Genomic DNA, 21,213 nt, shown 5'->3' on the forward strand with positions numbered 1-21,213 from the left:
TAATGATTATATATATATATATATAGTGCCAAGAACGTATGCAGTGCTTGTTACAATCCATATATTCAAGGAATGTGACAAGACGAGAACAAACCGATATATTAGGTGGAGAGGCTCGGGAATGGGGTGTGGAGAAACGTAAGGCACGGAGAGAGAGTCAGAGGTAGTGTGGGAAGGTGAATGCCGAAAGTTCGGTGGAAGTCGGGTCCAGAGGTATGGAGCAGCCCGAGAGAAATCTTGTAGTCGGGAAAAGGAAGAGTGTGGTGTTTAACCAAATTCATATAAATGAAAGTTAGTTTGTCTACATTAAAACATATTTTATTATAAAGTAACAACACAGCAAAACATATATATCCCAAATACACACACAGCCAAACCCCACAGCGCAACAACCTCCTTTTATATCTCTCGACACACATTGATCTCACCAACTGTTATGTATCCAGCAGCTGTGGATGACAATGATATTGATTGAAGGGGAGCTTGCCTCCAATGTCCGTTCAGATATATGAAGATTATGATTGTTTGTTGATTCTTGTGACTTAGAAGTAGATCAGATCACACGTTACAGACAATTATTGCAGAAGTAACCACAATTCCAAAATGTTCATTCACTACAAAAAAACAAGAAGCGCTATGGTGAGGACAAGCCCTGGCCCAGGACAGACTCTGCCACTTCCAGCTGATCTCTCTTCAATAGAACCTATAAAGAAAACAATTGGCTATTATTACATGTGAATGCTCTGTGGTGTTCTTAGAAGCTGCTTGTTGTTTAGTTGGCTCCTAAATACCCCCTTCAGGAGTTCAAAGAAAATAAAGTGTTAGCAGCTCATCTGACTTTATATAAAAGAATATCAAAAGAATAATAAGGGCCACTGGCTGCTCAGTAGGATTAGTTTCTGTCCGTTGTAAAATTCCTGAGCTTTTTATTCATTCAGAGGTAGTCAGAGCTAGGTGGATAAGTCCCAGTTAGTAGTATCTCCATGTATCGTATTTAATGGGACAAGAAAGGGGACCATAGACAAACGCAGCGGACAGGACCGAATTAAGAGCATTATGGTCCTGGGGCAGAGGATTTTGGGCCTTTTATGGACAAAAATGAAATTGACAGAATAGACGGATTCTTATCGCCTCGGCATCGATGTGCACTAGATAAAGAGAACATCAGGATATAATCTTATGAAGATGCAACAGAGTAAATAACACAAAACATTTACCTTTCCTCTGACTGACTTCTGGGTCTAGAAAGTTTTGTTCTATGACAATGTGATGTTCATTCCGGTGCTTTTTCTCTGGATAAGTAAAAATGAAATAGTTCAATTTCTTCCTACAGTAAGTAAAGTGCCAGGAAACAGATGGCCAAATACACACCAGGACAGTCTCTGCCACACCGATACCAGACACACACACACACATCAGGACAAGCTCTGCCACACCGACACCCAAACACATTCACACCAGGATGGGCTCTGCCACACTGACACCCATATCTGGATGAGCTAAGCTATAACAATTCAAAAAATGGATTTTCCATACTGCTTTGTCATTAACACCCCTTTTGTGTTTTTGCCCCCAGCCTGCCCCTCTGTTTAGGTTACACACTTGAATCACCCAGCAAGGGGTTGAGCCCCAAGTTAAGTGGACGGGGACTTGGATCATCCCAACGGTATAGAGGCTAAGGCATAGGCCGGTATAATAGGCATTGAGTATAGGTGGCTAAGCACAATAGGAGAGCCAGATACCTGGACACGCAATTGGGTGTGCAGTATAAGACAGAATCACTAGGCCGGAGGATAGTCAAGTAAGCCACGGGTCAATAACATTCCAGAAATTCAAACACTAAATGTGATATAGCAGCATCACACTAGGGTGAATTAGATCAGCAGTTTATGGTATCTCCAAGATTGGCAATCCTGCCATCAGCTCAGTCCACAATTCCCGACATCTCTATCACTGTTGACAACTCCAACCGACAGACCAATTTCGCTGCCTTGGTGTGTCACTTGACTCTCACCTTTATCCCTCACATCCAGTCCCAATTTGCCGCATTGTCAGTCTGCCTCTACAGCGATTTAAAAAAGTGCTTCAAACTTTAATCTTACCTATTGTAGAGGGCAACTTGCCCCCCTCCACACATTAAACAAGAATTGGGGGTCCTATTAAGCAAGATGAGACATCAGGTTCCCCTCCTCAATTCTCTTTCCCCTTATGTGCATGCATTATCCTGTGTGAACTCTGTTGGGGTTAACTCTGAAATTCTAAGAAATGGCTTTAGTGAACAGGTTTGTGCTGATGGCTGAATAGTCCACCATCTCGAGACAGGGTGACATCTGTCATGGGCCCCTAAGATAAGTCTGAACAGAAGGGGGAAGGGAGGGAAGACTGCACTTCTAAGACTGACAGTCTCCTCCTAATATGTAGAGTGAGTGCGGCGAGTGATTGTTTTTTAGTGAGTTTTTTCAGGTGTTAGAGTGGAGGGCATGATGGTATGCCAGAGAATGTGTGGAGGGGGGGGGTAATCAAATGCTGTCCCTGAGAAATTAATAAAATGCAATATTTTACATTTGCATGAGGTTCATAAAAGTCCTCACAATACAAGTGTATTATGCCACTCACCGGCGCAGGACTCGGAAATCAGGCTGGAATGTTTCTCACTGATCCGGTTCCTCACTGAGCAGCTGATATTCCACGGGGGGGCTGAGGACACGGTGATGTTAACTCCACTCCCACTCACTGAGGAGTGAAAATCCTTCAGCTTTATCCTTCCATTCACACTCAGTGAGTATGCCGGATCTGATCCGTTCTGGGCCCGGCAGGAGATCTCAGCGCTGCCATCTGGACGGCAAGAGACCCTCAGGAGCGGATCTGACACTGGAACTAACAGAGAAACAAAGAATTCAGGACACAGGAATGGGACTTAGAGGGTAACAAAGAAGGGGTTCGGCAAGGGAACAGCCTGCCAGCAGAAGAAGTAGAGGGTAATATAGTGAGAGTTTTGAAACATGTGCGGGATAGGCATACGGCTCCTGAAGACAACACCAATGACTGATTAAGGTTTGAGTCTTTACAGCAGGAGAAACGGACCACTGGACTGTTTTAAATATTTAGTTCTCATTTCAAAACTCACTAAATATTTAAATATTTCATAACTAAACACTGGAAAGAACCATGGATTTCAAGAAACCATGCTGAACCATGACTCATGATTAGGAGCCACTCGGCAAACATCCCCTGCAGGGATTTGCATATATCCTCATGGCTGCCCCTCTTTCTCTCTTCTGATATTCCCTCTGTTATCCTTGGGGACTTTAACATCGCAGTTGACTCCCGATTAAGTCCCATGGTTTCTTTCTATTACCTCCTCTTTAGATCTCACACAACATATTAACTCCCCTACTAATGATGATGGTAACACCCTGGACCTTATGTTTTCTAGCATGTGCTCTCTCAACAACTTCTCCTTTCCCCCTCTCTGACCACCACTTACTTTCCTGCTCTCTGACCTTACCTCCTACTCACTCCCCTGCTCCCTATCCTCGCCTAACCAGAGACCTCAGCTCTATTAACCTTCAGAAGTTCGCAACCAATTTACTCCCTCTCCTCTCTCCTATCTCTAACTTGTCGTGCCCTAAAAACGCTACCTCTCTCTATCAGGGCCGGACCTACCATGGAGCAGAGTGGGACAATTGCCCCAGGCGGCACTTTTGAAGAGGCGGCACTTTGCAGCGCACACCGTGGCAGACTCGCCGCAGGACTGCTGAAAAGGTAAGTGAAGTACAAAGGGGGGGATAGGGTAGATAATAGGGAGGGAGGGAGAGGAAGGGTAGATAATGACCCCTAGCGGGGGCGGCATTTTAAACTTCGCCCCAGGCGGGCCCTACTCTCTATAACTCCACTCTTACCTCTGTTCTTGAGGATATAGCCACGGTAACTACTCGCTCTTCACGACAGTCACGTTTCCAACCCTGGCACACGACTGTAACCCGACACCTACAACGATGTTCCCGTGCTGCAGAACGTAGTTGGCGAAAGTCTAATTCCATGTCTGACTTTTTGCACTATAAATGAATGCTACGTTCCTACTACTCTGCTCTTAACCCTGCTACAGAAACCTATTTCACCTCCCTCATCTCCTCCCAATCTCATAGCCCTAAACAACTCTTTAATACTTTCAATTCCCTCCTTCGACCGATCCCTACTACCCCTTCCACTAACCTTAATGCATCTGACTTTGCCACATACTTCAATACTAAAATCAATACTATCAGATATGACATATCTGCACAGTCACCTCCCTGCCCTCACCCTCCCTCTGACTACGCGCCCTCCTACCCACTGATCTCTTCTCCCTTCACTACATTACATCAATTATCTGCTGTCACTGAAGAGGAGGTACGTTCTCTTCTTCTTTCCTCTTGTCCAACCAAGCTCACATCTTCAACCTCTCCCTCACTACTGGATCTGTCCCATACTCCTTCAAGCATGCTACCATTACCCCAATCTTGAAAAAGCCCTCCCTTGACCGGACTGATCTGTCCAATTACCGTTTCATCTCTCTACTTCCTCTCACCTCTAAGCTTCTTGAAATAATTGTTTACACCCAATTAACTAAGTTTCTAGACTCCAACCCCCTACTTGACCCTCTTCAATCTGGTTTTCGCCCTCAACACTCTTCTGAGACAGCCCTCACTAAAGTTACAAATGACCTACTAACTGCCAAATCCAAGGGCCACTACTCCATGCCAATCCTACTGGACCTCTCTGCTGCTTTTGACACTGTGGACCACCCTCTTCTCCTTCAAACTGTACATGCTCTCCTCCGTGACACTGCTCTCTCCTGGTTCACTTCCTACCTCTCTGATCGTACCTTCAGCGTCTCTCTCTCCAGTAACACTTCCCCTCCCCTCCCTCTCTCAGTCGGGGACCCCAAGGCTCAGTTTTAGGACACCTTCTATTCTCTCATTTACACTTCCTCACTTGGCAAACTGATCGCATCCTTTGGCTTTCAATACCACCTGTATGCTGATGACACCCAGATCTATCTATCCTCCCCTGATCTCTCCCCCTCTGTCTTAGATCTTATAACTAACTCTCACCTCTGTCTCTACCTGGATGTCTGCACGTTTCCTGAAACTCAATCTCTCCAAAACCGAACTTCTCATCTTCCCTTCCTCCAACGTTAACATTCCCCCATCAGTTTCCCACAATGTTAATGGTGCTTTCATCTCCCCGTCTCCTCATGCCCGCTGTCTTGGTGTCACCCTTGACTCCAACCTGTCATTCACCCCCCCACGTTCAGTCTCTCTTTAAAATCTGCCGTCTCCGCCCCTTCTTAACACAGCGTGCCACTAGGGCTATCGTCCATGCTCTGATTTTGTAACTCTGTCACGAACGCACCCTACTCCAAGCGTGCGCATGACCCGGTTCTGGTGGTAAAAGGGTTAAAATTCACTATCTGTCTGCCCTAGACCGGAAATAGTGATAAAAATACAACTATCCACCCTTAATACCACCCGCAATTAACTATAATGATATAACTAATATCAAAATAACGCTGCCACCACCAAGACAATTTATAAATGGGGTCCTCGGTCCCCCCCCCAGCGAATCAGACTAAAAAAACCCACACAATATATTTTACACAATAATTACGTGATTACAAATTACCGATAAAACGGCCTCATCAGGTAACGCGAGTCTTTACCAGACAAACGCAGAACTTAATAAAAGAATATTTATTATGAACAAAAAAATCACAGTGCATACAAAAAAACAGATGATAAACAGATTATTTACACCAAACAGATAAAAAAAAGGAGAAAATTACAGAAAACCTAACTACTCACTGAATGGTAAAGTAACAGTTTTTCTGTCCGTAGGGCTCCGGCAAGATGGCGACTTACTCAAAATGAGATCTTGGCCCCTAGTAAGCACACTGACCAATTTCCTCTCATTAACTTTATACCTTTTCCAGTTCATCTCGAGTTTCCAAGCCGGCCCAGAGGTGGTATAAGCGGAGGGAAGGGGTACCATAAGTGCCCCCCCCTTGTGTGGTGGAAACATATCAGTCCAAATAACTTATTTTCATTTTATTCTCCCTCCTGTGCTCGCCACAGCAATAATTCTTGCATTTATGAATTTCTTGATTATGAAGTCATAGATATGTCACACTCGCTACTTATGACTGAATACCACGAACTTCACAATTTCTCCCAAACGGCTTACGTTGTACTGACCATGTTTGTACTCTTTCTGTAGGCTGCGCTTTCCCCGTTCTAGATTTGCACACAAGGAGGTATGATAATGAATATATGAGTTATTATTGATATGTGTTGGATATGACCCTGGAAGAAATGGTTTTCCTGACTGCTAGCGGTCACTTAGGATATCAAAGGAATCCACTATCTATGAGGGGAGTCATATGGTGGATCAAGTAGACATAGCGGCATCTCCACTGTAGGATTTCACACCTTGTAGAGGGACCTGGTTGGAGTCCCAGCTTCAAAAGACCAATTTATCTTTACCTTTTGGCACCACATGCCTATACAATCAAATTAACCCCTCTCATGCTGAAATTGGCCATACCATCTCTACCAGGTAGCAAGTCCATGTATTCATTACACCAGTTGGTGTGACATTCTCCCTCTTAACCGTCTCACCCCTCTGCAATCCACCATGAATGCTGCTGCCAGACTTATCTTCCTCTCACATCGCTTTACTAACATCTCTCCCCTCTGTCCGTCTCTCCCCTCTGTCAGTCTCTCCCCTCTGTCAGTCTCTGCCCTCTGTCAGTCTCTTCACCGGCTGCCTGTGCGCTTCAGGATTCATTTCAAAATCCTCGCTCTTACTTTCAAAGCCCTTCACAGAGGTCCCCCTCCCTACATCTCCTCACTCATCTCTAAATACCCTCCTCATCGGTCCCTCCACTCATCTCTAAATACACTCCACACCGGTCTCTCCTCACTCATCTCTAAATACACTCCTCACTGGTCTCTCCTCACTCATCTCTAAATACCCTCCTCACCAGTCTCTCCTCACTCATCTCTAAATACCCTCCTAACCGGTCCCTCCACTCATCTCTAAATATACCCCTAACCGCTCTCTCCTCGCTCTTTTCTAAATACACTCCTAACAGGTGTCACCTCACTCATCTCTAAATACCCTCCTAACCGGTCCCTCCACTCATTTCTAAATATGGTCTCTCCTCACTCATCTCGAAATACCCTGCTAACTGGTCTCTCCTCACTCATCTCTAAATACACTCCTAACCGGTCTCTCCGCTCATCCAACGATCTCCTTCTATCCTCTCCTCGGATTTCTAGCTCTCATGGCCGCTTACAAGATTTCTCAGGTGCTGCCCCTATCCTCTATCCTATGCTCCCCTATTGGTCAGCATCTGCCTGCTGCTGTCTGTCTGTTTCCTGCTGGTCTGTTGCCACCTGCCAGTCTGTTGCTGTCTGCCAACATCCCTGCCAGATGACTTCCAGCCATGCTCCTGCCGTCTGTCCTGCCAGAGGACTTCCAGTTCCCCGCCAACTTGGCCACTGAGATCTTGTTTCCCGCCTGTACTAAGCTTGCCACCCTAAGTTTATTTCCTGCTTGTGCCCAGAACACCTATGGAAGGCACCCAAGACTAGGGCTAAAGTGAAGAGCAGCCCTGAACTGGATCCATCGACAGTCTGCCTTCGGCCACGCTCTGAATATGAATCGGCTCCTGCATCAAGACTCCTACCTGATCCGGCACAAACATTGAATCCTATATAAAAACTTGTGACATATGTAACAGAGCCAAAGGACTGCATACAAAACAAACTGGGTGGTTACAACCACTACCTGTCCCCACAGCACTTTGGCTAATATCACTGTATACTTTACAGTCAACCTCCCACCATAATGGTTGGGACCAAAATGGCCCACTTCATTCCGACCATCGGTTTGCCCACTGCCGCTGAAATGGCTGAATTGTCCAGCAGAGATACAGTGAAGGAAAAAAATATTTGATCCCCTGCTGATTTTGTATGTTTGCCCGCTGGCAAAGACATGATCAGTGTATAATTTTAATGGTAGGTTTATTTGAACAGTGAGACAGAACAAAAAAAACCCAGAATAATGCATTTCAAATAAGTTATAAATTGATGTGTAAACCTGATGCATTGTCACGACCAGGTTACAGGGTCTGGATCCGCGCTGCAGAATCAGCGCCCTCTGGAGGAGAGAGGACGTACTGCCACCAGGCACGAACACCACCAAGAATGATGTAAAGGTGGAACTCAGGAACAAAAAATAAATAAATAATAATAACGGAATCCGAGGGGTCAGGCAAAAGAGTAGTCGGGGTCACAAGCAAAGGTCAGGGCAGGCAGCGAAACAACGGAGGTCAGGTACAAGCAGGAGTCAAAACCAGAAAGCTAAATCAGGATACAAACGCTAGTGAAAGGCAAAAAGGCACTAACACAGGCAAAGGTGTAGTGCCAAATGAGGGTTTAAATATCCCTCCAACAATATGGATCCTCCTACCCTCCGAAAAGGCATATATTCGCATGCGCGAACGGCTCTCACGACGTAGAGGCGCGCGCCCCGGAATTATCCCACGAACTCGCCGGGGACGCGCGTCTCGCAGGAGAACGGACCCGGCGGCAGCTCACCGCGACGGCACGAGCAGGGAGCCGGCTGCGCGGGCTGCGTCTCGGCGTCCCTGCCAGCAGCCCGACAGAGGAGGTAACATGCATACAATAATTACATATCTGTAGTGGAATGTCACCCTTCAAAGAGAACTATGGGTACTATCCTTTTTTGTTTTTTTGAAATATATCTTTAATTTTCTACATATCAAAAAAGACTCACAACAGAGACATAAATACAAAATATGACAATTCCCAAAAAAGGATGAACAAAACACAGCGTTAATACGCCTGGACATAATTAATGTTGTATGACCTAGTAAAAGGTGTCTCCATAATAAACCGTCATTTAAGTCTCATAAGTGGAGAAGTGAAAACAGCAAAAACAGAATTAAAAAAGCCGCAACTTAGAGTCAAGGGGACATGTGTTTCTACCTTTAGATACACAATATTCTATATTGTCTTATCAAGAGTGTATGACGGTCAATAACTACAGGAATCCAGATTGTCCCCCCCCCCCAAAAAAAGAGAAAATATGGGATACATATATAAGAGTCTATTCTAAAGCTGTTTCTAGTCTTTCTAACGAGGAATCCCAAACCGCTGATTTCTTTGCAGAGTATAAATGTCTTTCCATTTTAATCTGAAATTTCAGCTGTGAGATAACCCTTTCCCATGGAATATACCGATTTTGTTTCCAGAGGCGGGCAATTGTAATTTTTACGGCAATAAAACAATGGATAATACATTTTTTCTCCTTGACACTACAATTTGGCCATTCCAGATGTAATAAAGCAGTAACCGGAGATCACTTAATAGTCTTTGATGTTAGAGTAAAGATAAGGTCATATATCTTAGACCAGAGGCTTTTTACACCTGAACAGTTCCACCAAATGTATTTGGTATTCTTTCTTATTTCTATTTTTTTAACCCTGCTTATAAGAGGCGGGGAGCATAAAATATAATCAATACGTGAATAAGATAGATGCACCTTGGAGAAATGAGTAAAATCCCTCTCAATTGGATGAAAGACTGGCCAACTGGTATCAATAAGGTCATAATCTGATATAGTGTTAAAAAGGGCTTTAGATTCAGACTTCTATCTTCTATCACTAAGCCTTTTCTTAGTAGTTTTGGTGTCTATCTAAGACACAATTGAAATCCCCTGCTATGATACAACAGCCTATCTTGACTGATTTTACTCTTTCCAAAATCTTATTCAATAATTGAACGGGAGAGATATTTGGCAAGTAGACATTTACTAAAGTAAACCAATCTTCATCTAGTTTGCGAACTATAATTATAAACCCTCCCTCAGGATCATGAAATTCATTTTAATTTCTATTTGAAGTGAAGAGGGGAAAACGATTGCTACTCCTCTCTTTTTTTTTTTGTTTCATTAGAAGCATGAACCAGAACCGGATATTTCACCCCTCCCCATTTAATTTTATCTAACCTTCTCCAGTGGGTCTCCTGTACAAAGCCAACGTCTACCTGTGCACTACACAAGAAGTTATAAACTATAGAGCGCTTAGAAGGCGAATTTAGACCGCATTGACCGAACACAGCCTAATCATTCAGAAAATAAAGGGACCGCATGTCTCCAACTCCAAGAGCAGCTACACAAAAAACAATTAATGAGAAAAAAGACAAAGAATGAAAAAAAGAAACATAAAAAAGTACAGCTACCTCTTCCTGAGGCACAAAAAGGAGGCCAGGGGAGGAGCTGAGAATATGTATATAGATTCCTTGGACCAAGGACCCACCCAACTGAAAAATAAGTAAGTAAAACATTGCGGACGACTTTGGGCACCCAACCTAAGCCACCTCGGAAGAGGGGTCCCCAACTGGACACACCTCCTATGTCTAATGTAAGGCATTTAGTAGGGAAAGCAGTACTTGCGAAACGATTATTATAATAACTGATGGAGGTAATTTCTTCCTTCTTAAAGTGCGTGTGATACACTGACTTATCAATTACTATATTTATTGATTGGAGTTTACTAATAATATAAGGGCCCCAAATTTCTAACGATGTTTATAGAATTTGTAAGAGAAAAAAAATTGCTGCAAAATGGGACCTTCCATAGAGAACCCTCGGTCTTCCAACATTTATGCTGTTATGACTACTAGTTTATACAAAGTCTGATCATAATTGTTATACCATCTTAAAATACGTAAGGTACATCCAATATTTTTTCTTAGCTTCTTACTGTCAAACTTATCAATTGTCTGTCACACTCTACCCAGGCTGCATGTCTTTTGTTTCCGTGTCTTGCTGTGGCCCATTTCTGGATTTCTGTATGTTCTGTCCTGTACCTCTGATTCCTTGATTCTAGTCTTGCTCTTTGCGTTAGCTCAGTTTCCTTTGTCTCCTTTGTGTGTTCTGTTTGTCTCAGTCTGCAGTCTACAGGTATGTCTCTCTGATACATGTATAGATTCAATGTTCAGTTTATTTCGTACCTCTGTAAGCATGTTCTAGCGTTAGGCCCCACCGGCATTGGAGTACTTTGGCATAGTGGTGTGATGGAATCTCCAATAGTTATCGCATAGTCCTAGGCTAGTTCCTGTATTTATGTGTGTAAGTGGTTGATGTAACCTGTGGGGTGTCCTGTCTTGAATCCCCGGTAGAGGGGTGTCCTGTCTTGTAACCCCAGTAGAGGGGTGTCCTGTCTTGAATCCCCGGTAGAGGGGTGTCCTGTCTTGAATCCCCGGTAGAGGGGTGTCCTGTCTTGAATCCCCGGTAGAGGGGTGTCCTGTCTTGAATCCCCGGTAGAGGGGTGTCCTGTCTTGAATCCCCGGTAGAGGGGTGTCCTGTCTTGTAACATTCACAGTGTTCAAGAGCTAAAGTGTTCTTGCCTGTTGCTCTTCTCTTATCTGCCTACTGTCCCCTGCACCTTCACTCAAACTCCAAACCTAACAGTCTGACTGTTTGTATGTGTGACTGTGTGTGTAATGTCTGGTAATAGAGGGGTTGATTATTTGAAACAGCTCATGTCTGCAAATGTCTGAAATCAACATGGTATGTGATATATATAATATAAAATGTATTTATGTGTATGTGACGGTGTATATATGTGAATCAGTGTGTATGTGATATATATAATATAAAATGTATTTATGTGTATGTGACGGTGTGTATATGTGAATCAGTGTGTATGTGATATATATATATATAATATAAAATGTATTTATGTGTATGTGACGGTGTGTATATGTGAATCAGTGTGTATGTGATATATATATATATAATATAAAATGTATTTATGTGTATGTGACGGTGTGTATATGTGAATCAGTGTGTATGTGATATATATATATATAATATAAAATGTATTTATGTGTATGTGACGGTGTGTATATGTGAATCAGTGTGTATGTGATATATATAATATAAAATGTATTTATGTGTGTGTGACGGTGTGTATATGTGAATCAGTGTGTATGTTATATATATATATATATATATATATATATAATATAAAATGTATTTATGTGTATGTGACGGTGTGTATATGTGAATCAGTGTGTATGTGAGATATATATATATAATATATAATGTATTTATGTGTATGTGACGGTGTGTATATGTGAATCAGTGTGTATGTGATATATATATAATATATAATGTATTTATGTGTATGTGACGGTGTGTATATGTGAATCAGTGTATATGTGATATATATATATAATATAAAATGTATTTATGTGTGTGTGACGGTGTGTATGTGTGAATCAGTGTGTATGTGATATATATATATAATATAAAATGTATTTATGTGTATGTGACGGTGTGTATATGTGAATCAGTGTGTATGTGAGATATATATATAATATATAATGTATTTATGTGTATGTGACGGTGTGTATATGTGAATCAGTGTATATGTGATATATATATATAATATATAATGTATTTATGTGTGTGTGACAGTGTGTATATGTGAATCAGTGTATATGTGATATATATATATAATATAAAATGTATTTATGTGTGTGTGACGGTATGTATATGTGAATCAGTGTATATGCAGGGCCGGCACACCAACATTCAAAGCAGCTGCTGTGCGGCCTCAAAGTTCAAAACAGCCGGCACTCCTCCAGAGACGGACAGTAATGTCCCCCGCTAGAGGAGCAGGCTCGGTTGGGGAAATCAAGGATCTCCCTCTAACCAGGTTAAAAACAATTAAGGGAGCGGGAGGTCTGTTAATAACACCTTGGATCTGCTCCCTTGCGATGCGCACGACAACAGCACCTGTGCGTCGGGATTTGATATCATCCCGCTGCACAACACTGAAGCTACGCCCACCGCCTTCCGTGCCTGCTGCACCGGAAGGACACAAAAGAAGAAGAAGAGACAAGAGGAAGAACGAAGAGGAGGAGGAAAAGTGACACTGACAGAGAAAAGGTAAGAAAATATTCAGTGAGAGTGGATTAGTAAGAGTGTGAGAGTAATGGGTGTTATGCTATAGTTTATGCTGAATGTTTGTGAATGAGTGTGTGATAGCATGGATGTGTGTGTCTGAGGGGGATAGCATGGCATAGGGAGGCTGTAATCACATTTCTATCATGCCCAGGCAACCAGTACATGCTAGAACTTGGGCATGATAGGCATGATAATATATATATATATATATATTAATATTGTTATTGGTTTGTTTTGTCTAATTTTGGTGTGTTACTTTTAATTAAATATTTTAAAGTGTTTTTTTTTCCGGTTTCGGCCAAGTAAATGCTGAATTTTCAGTTTCAGTCCAGAATTTTAATTTCGGTGCATCCCTACAATGTATACTTATATAGTGATAGGGGTTGTGCTGCAGTATTGTCAATGTCTGGCTCACGGGATTACGCTGTATGACCGTCAATGTCTGCCTCAGTATATAGTGATAGGTGTTACGCTGTACCACTGTCAATGTTTGCCTCAGTATGTCATGATAACAGTTATCCTATACCACAGTCAATGTTTGCCTTAGTATATAACGATAGCAGTTATACTGTACCACCATCTATGTCTGCCTCAGTATATGGTGATAGGTGTCTTAGGGCTGTTTTTCTGCAAGAGGACCTGGATACACGGCATCATGGACGATATCAAACAGATAGATTAGACAGATAGAAAGATATTAAGTGAACACCTGACTGCCTCTGCCAGGAAGCTTAAAATGGGCCTTGGATCTTCCAGGAGGACAATGATCAAAAACATAGATCAAAATACACACAAGATGGTATACTGACCACAAAATCAAGGTGCTGCCATGGCCATCCTAGTCCCCTGTCCGTGCCTCGACGGGGCAAACCGAGGTCGACACGATATTAGGCAGGCGGTAAGAATGTTATGGCTGATCGGTGTAATGCAGATGCAAACAATGTTTACTGGGTGTAATATCACCAAAATACAAAGTAGTAAAAATTTGTCAACATAAGAATGTAATGTATAAAGAAAGCAAGGACAGAATAGGCTGACGCCCAATGTGAGATCCCCCAACGTTCTTCCTAAATGTCAAATGACTTGAGCGCCGGCCAACTTTTCGTGTTTGTCTTCGTGGGGGAAAAATGATCGTATTAGCCCGTTCCTGTGTTCACTTCGGCGAATATTCGTGTACATTCTTCGTGATATAAAGACTGTATAAAGAGAGACTTGTGCATTCATATTCGTGCGAACATGAAAACGAACACTAAGAGTGCGTTTTTATGTTAGTCCAGAAGAAACAAAGAAGTGAACACAAAGACGAAGACGCACAAAACGAAGAATATTTGTCTTCGTCTACTAATCTCCCTGGTCCCTTCCCCATCTAGCCTACCTTATCCATGCAGCATCGCAGGGGTTGATGGGAGTGGAAATCCGTAGGTTCACCGTCAGGAGTTAAAAAAACACCAATTGGTTGATGCCAGATTGGTTGATACCAATAGAGTCGTTCGCACGGACTTTTCAACTCCTGACGGCGAACATCCCTGCGATGCTGCGTGGATAAGGTAGGCTAGATGGGGAAGGGACCAGGGAGATTAGTAGACAAAGATGAATATTCTTCGTTTTGTGCGTCTTCGTGTACGTTTTGCCGCCGCTATCTTCACTTCTTCGTTTTTTCGGGACGAACATAAAAACGCACTCTTCGTGTTCGTTTTTATGTTCGCACGAATACGAATGCACAAGTCTAATATTTATTACTTTTTATGTGGTTTGAGTGCTCTCTTTTTACACAGTCTTTATATCACCGTGGAACCTTAAAACAGTCCTCAGACATCTCTTTAGAGTCCAACTTACCAAAAACCGACAGTCTGACTTTGATGTCTCTGTAAGTCGCCGGGTTGGTCACTTGACAGACATAAACTCCTTCGTCACGATGCTCCACGTGGGTCAGAGTCAGGTCCAGTCTCCCGTTAGACAAGTCAGGAGACATGTTGGTGCGACCTCTGTACTGAGGAGCCTGGTGCGTTAAATTGAATTCTCCTTTATGAAAGGCGTGAAGCACCAAAGATGGATTTTTGCCGTTCTTCTTCACCCATGACACCAGCAGATCCTCTGTGCCAGATATAAATGGGACTGAACAGGGAAGGACGACGGTTCCATGAAGGACAGCAGTGACAGTCGGTACGGAGCCTGTTAAAGAATGAAAGGAACATCACATGTATTAATATTACTCCGCGGCATTAAATAATAATTACAGCAACAGAAAGTGATGTCTTTTAACCCCTTCAGTCCCCCATGGATGTACCGGTATGTGCATTAATAATATGTTCAAGAGGTCCCTAGGAGGACCTCTAGCCATGCTACACTAATAAAAAGAAAAGAAAAAATAAATTTACAAAACAATAATAAAAATAGAAAAAACCCCTTACATCCCATTGCCATAACACAACATCTAAAAGGTATAACCCTCCTGCCCCCGTTCACAACCCCCAAACCCGTTAAGTATAAAAAAAATACTACCCTATAGGGTTAGAGATGCAGCTTAACAATGTTGGCCGGGTTTCTCTGCCGTAACCCATACCCTGTGCAAAACAATCTAAGCAACACAGCAGTGTTGGTGAAAAAAGGCCACCTTTGACAGTGATTGGTGGCCAAATAGCTGCACGAAGAGCCCAAATACCCCTGATACGATACTCTGGGTTGTCTGCTTTACAGAAATATATACTTTTGTGGGTATTTTTGGTTTATTTGTTTAAAATTAGAGTTGCAATCCCATCATACCCAATGTAAAAAGTCTACGAATAATGTACACCTTCTAGTATGTTCCCTCTAAGTGCTTGGAAAGTATGGAAATTCTATATAAATGGGGTATTTCTGAAATCAGGACACCTGAATTGATACATATGGAAGGGATTATCCATCACTTTACCTAATTTTGTGAGGGTTCAGAGGGGAAAATATATATAAAAAAAATTTTTTAACTAAATTTCTCATCCTAAATTTTCAGCTAATTATCTAACTATGGTGTCCAAGGAAAGCCCTCTCTCCTTGAAAAAACAATATATAGTTTACATGGGTACACTTTGGTGACATAAGTATTGTTGTCAATGTTTTTGCCAGTTGAACTCTTCCTGTATTACATGTCTTTTGATTTGTTAACGAGGGCAAACCTACAGTGATTCAATATGCCTGTTGAATGAAAAATCTTAGCTCAGTTTTCTCTCTGCCCACCATCCTGCGTGGATGGGGTAATCGGTGGTGTGCTGGGTGATGTTGGACCTTTAGGTTGCAGGTTAGTCTTGGAAAGTGTTGCATTGTATGTTGGGCTGTCACTCATTTATTGTATGTTGCTGTGTTTTTGTCTCTTGTTAAATATCTGTTAAAGTAGACGAACCTTTGTAAGATATATTTTTATATTTGGTTTTAAACACCACATACACTATTTGCAGGAAAGGGGAATAATCGCTAAACCAACATACCGCAAAAATGGCAAAATCTCTCTCTTGAAGTACCAATAACCCCTGGGACAGAAGCATGGGCGTAGGAACCGGGGGGGGGCAGATCCCTCCAAGTAACTCATGCGGGGGGGACCGATAATGAAGAAATCCCCCCCCAGGGCCGTAGGAACCCCCCCAATAGAAACGTCGCAAATGCGGTCCGCGAGACCTCGAGGTGCGGCCCGCGTAAGATCGGCAGCCAGGGAATCGGATCTTACGCCGTCCGCACCTCGAGCCCTGCTACAACAAGAGCCCTGCTACTTACCTGTGGGAGGGTCTTCTGTACTGCACAGAGGAAGCGGAACCCAGCAGAGTTCACGTGACATCACATCACATCCTGCTTCCTCTGTGCAGTACCAGAGATGCAGAGGGAGGCCGCACCCCCTGCTGAAGTCTGTGAGCGGCATCGAGGAGCTGCAGTGCAGGTAAGGGGGTGGGGAGGGTGTTTGAATCAGTATGCGTAATTGAGGGAATGAATCTGTGAATGAATGAGTATATGAATAAATGAGTGTGTGTGTGATAGAATGGATGTGTAAGTGCTGGAACCTAGGCATGATGGGACTGTGATTGCTAACAGCCATCATGCCAAGTCAGCCAGTAGATGCTGAAACCTAGCTAGCTGTCCCCCTTGTGTATTGATGCTGCCAGCAGTATGGGGTCTGCACATCACTTACAGCCACCCTGTACCAGCATGTACTGGCTGACTTGGCATGATAGGAGTGTGATTGCTAACAGCAATTACAGTCCCATCATGCCTAGGTTCCAGCATTTACTGGTTGGATGTGTAAGTGCTGGAACCTGTCAGCAATCACACTCCTATCATGCCAAGTCAGCCAGTACATGCTGAAACCACTTACATGCAGCCAGTACATGCACATCACTTACAGCCACCCTGTACCAGCATGTACTGGCTGCCTGGGTATGATAGGAGTATGATTGCTGTTAGCAATCACACTCCTATCATGCCAAGTCATATTGCTAATTTTTTTTTTGTCCAATTATGGTGTGTTACCACCATAGTGAGAAGGGGGGATAGGGAGAGGGTAGCTGGTGAGAAGGGGGGGTACGGAGAGGGTAGCTGGTGAGAAGGGGGGGTAGGGAGAGTGTAGCTAGTCTGAAGGGGGCGGTAGGGAGAGGGTAACAAGTGAGAAGGGGGCTATAGGGAGAAGGTAGGGAGGGGGTAGATAGTGTGAGAAGGGAGGATAGGGAGGGGGTAGATAGTGTGAGAAGGGAGGGTAGGGAGGGGGTAGATAGTAAGAAAGTGTGAGAGGGGGGAGAGGGGTAGATAGTGTGAGAAGGGGGAGAGGGGGTAGATAGTGTGAGAGATGGGGAGAAAGTGGGGATCTGATGGGGGGAAATGCTGTCCCCCCCAGATTTTTAGGGGTTCCTACGCCCATGGACAGAAGGGTTAAAAATGTTTATTCACATGGTTTCTTACCTTCGCATTGTGCCCAGAAATGGAGGAACAGCAAGAAAATGATGTCATTGATCTAAAACAGCAATATTACTTCATTATTACAAATTACATGCTTTTTATAGACTTTTAAGTTTGTACTGAAAAAAGAAAAATATATAAACACAATTATTTAGAATTATCTAAACACCTTGTACCCATTCGAGTGTGTAATGCGGTCGCTGCCCACCATCTCATTGACAATAAAGCCATTACTCTATAAAGCCATTGTCACGCCCCAACCAGGATGAGACAATGTCTGCATTTCTCTGGTTTCCCCTGTCTCGCTACAGTTTCCCTGTCTCGCCACAATCCGTTCCTGGATTTCCTTATGCTCTGTCCTGAACTTCTGATTCTTTGATTCCAGTCCTGCTCTTTGCTTCAGTTTCTGTTTCCTTTATAAGGCGTGCCCCACCCGTTATGTTTGTCTCAGTCAGCAGTCTAAAGGTATGTCCTTTTCGGTTCTGTGTTTAGATTAAATGTTTAGTTAGGTTATTAGTAATTCAGTAGGCAGGGTTTAGCGTTAGGACCCACCGTATATTGGAGTACTTTGGCGTAGGGGTGTGCTAAGCATACTATGGCCATATGATGTGACGGAATCTCCAATTGTTATCATATAGTCCTAGACTAGTTCATGTATTCACGTGTGTCTGTATTTTATGTACCTTTGCCATCTTTTCCCTGAATCATCTGAGGATTTCAGTTCCTCTCTCCTCTCCCCATGTCCCAGCATAAGATTTCCTATCCTTGCTTAAAGGAGAAGCGTCTGAGGATCTCGGCTCCTCACTCCATCCCTTGTGTTCCTTGCCTTGCGCCCTGTCCTTTGTTGTGTCCTGTACCATGTATGTCTTGTCTGGCTATGCTTCTTGCTTGGTCTCTGTGACGGAAGCCTCCATTCACCCCGTTTGGGGTCTCATCCTGTGTCAGTCCAATTCGAAGGGGGGAGAATTGTGACGGAAGCCTCCATCACTGGGACCACTGGAGAAGCCTGACTGCCAGCCTCCTCCCTATTTGACTATGGGCCCTGGGTTTGTAAAGGCTTCTGTGGCTACCCCCAGCAGTATCATCTCATCACTGGTTGAGGGGATTATCTCCAACAGACAGCCAGGATCTGCCACCAGGGAGTGACCACCATTGTTTTAGTCTAATGTATAAATCAGTCTCCCCCCTATTGTATTGTTAATCCCGTTACTGCCCCTGTTGTCTCTGGGAGGCAGATTAAGGGGGTTGTTTGTGTCCCAATATCTTGTTTTATGTAAATGTGTGTTTTGCTGGATATATCCAGCCCTGTGTGTGAGAAATAAATCAGTCTTCGTTTGGTTTTACCCTACACTGAGTCTCGGCGAGTGACTGGGGAACCGGGGAAAGTGTGTTGTCCCAGGCTAAGGGAGCACAAGACAGCGGAGGTAGTCGTCGGACTAGCCAGCTCCGTGACAGTCTCCCTGTTCCTTGCTCTGCCCCCCTTGCTCGCTCTGTTTCTGCTGTTACCCTGCTTAGCTTCCCTAACCCCAGCCTGCAGCATTCCGCACAGTTTATGTCGAGCTATGTCTCATGCCGGCTCCAGGGTGCCTGCAGGATATTACCATCTTGTTTTGAAGTGGACAACATCTGCTATGTCAGGTCCCCGGTTGTGGCCACACAACCCTAGGTGCTCAGCACCCAAACACCGTTACCCTGCATCAAGCCCTGTCCAACTCTGCTACTGGGCATTAACTCCTGAATTTCCATCATTGGGTGCTCTGGGTCATTACAGTCGTCTGTATGGACCCAGTTTCTGACAGCCATTGCTAAACATTTGGCCCGTTCGGACGAAAATTGGGGGGCATTTTATTTGTGTAGATATACATTGTAGAAACATTAAAACGATTATTCTTAAGGTGCAAATAAAAACAATAAAATTTCAAATAGTGTGGAATGCTCCTGTAAGAAATCATTGTTACGCTTTTATTCTGTTCTACACACTTTAGGCCTGAATGCAACTTGAGTGTTAGGAACACAATATGTTATCAATTATGTGAAGTAGCTTAGAGGGTCTTCTGTGGAATGCCCGTGTATCCTATGACTGCTCTAATAGGGTTCCTTAAATTCATATATTGCCCATATATAGTAAGAACTTATACCCTAACTGAAGGTAAATGGGTATAAATACTCATGGTTACAAGGGCAAGGTCTCTTTCTTTCTCTTTCCTTCTCCTTCCCTCCTTCCTTGTTTCTCTCCTTTTTTCTCTTTCACTTTCATCTCACCAAGAATACTGAGCCTACAGTACCTACGACCACCATCTATTCATCAATCGGTACTGCATGTATATTACTTTGTTACCAAATACACCTACTTCAGAAGACTTAGAATCTGTGGTCTTGATTGCTGTTTGGTCACTGGAAAAGTTTAAGATATTTAAGATAAAAGAATATCTAACACTGCTGTAAAAAAATCAACTTTACACAAAACAATAGCGTCACAAAATTTAGTAAAGTGAGAAGTCCTAAAGCGCCTGATATCGTAGTGTAACAGCAACAAGTTATCCTTACACCCATTATATCGTGATCGACTTTTATTTGGGTATTTTTGAGTCCTCATAGAGTATCTGGTGGGGCAAATCCTGTATGTGCTCCCCCCACACACACTGAATGAGTGAGTGAATGTATAAGTGTTTAGGGCTTGAGGTGGCACAGGCAGGCTGTTGAGGGCCCGAGGTGGCACAGTCAGGCTGTTGAGGGGCAGAGGTGGCACAGACAGGTTGTTGAGGGTTGAGGTGGCACAGGCAGGCTGTTTAGCGGCAGAGGTGGCACAGGCAAGCTGTTTAGCGCCAGAGGTGGCACAGGCAAGCTGTTTGGGGCAAAGTCGGCACTATGGGACATGTTGCTTGTGAAGCTGGGGTGCCCCGGGGCTCTGTGGTTTCTGCCTATGTGAGGTACGAGCACATGAGCTCAACCACGCGATAAAATATATGGGGCTGGTGTCCAAATATTTTCGGGCTGCTTTTCATTCCCAGTCCAGCCCTGCCTGCAATCCAAAGCCGGGTCTAGATCTCTTCGTAAAACAGGGAGAAAGAAAGGGGCGGGGCCAAAATGCCCATTTCCTATTGCGTCCACATGGCTCAAGAACTCATCTAACTGTGAGTATAAAATTAATATTTGGGCTGCTGAAAGTTAGGGGCAGTTATAGTTAATGGGGTGTTTAGGGGCAGTTATGGTTACTGGGGTGTTTGGGGTTAATTTAGGGGCAATTATAGT

At 43.5% G+C, this 21,213-nt stretch overlaps 1 protein-coding gene across 1 annotated transcript in view; it reads right to left on the reverse strand.

Annotated features, from left to right (window-relative positions):
• Positions 1 to 296: 296 nt before the first annotated feature.
• LOC128473014 (hemicentin-1-like) overlaps positions 297 to 21,213 on the reverse strand; it is a 281,136-nt gene continuing 260,219 nt past the window's right edge. The window contains exons 7-10 of the mRNA XM_053455039.1: positions 14,884 to 15,219; positions 2,617 to 2,877; positions 1,218 to 1,292; positions 297 to 703 (exon numbers count right to left, since the gene is read on the reverse strand). Coding sequence (XP_053311014.1) covers positions 615 to 703; positions 1,218 to 1,292; positions 2,617 to 2,877; positions 14,884 to 15,219 — 761 coding nt within the window. The 3' untranslated portion in view covers positions 297 to 614. The remainder of the gene's footprint in view (positions 704 to 1,217; positions 1,293 to 2,616; positions 2,878 to 14,883; positions 15,220 to 21,213) is intronic.

The sequence above is a fragment of the Spea bombifrons genome, chromosome 2, assembly GCF_027358695.1.
Source record: "Spea bombifrons isolate aSpeBom1 chromosome 2, aSpeBom1.2.pri, whole genome shotgun sequence".
NCBI lineage: Eukaryota > Metazoa > Chordata > Amphibia > Anura > Pelobatidae > Spea > Spea bombifrons.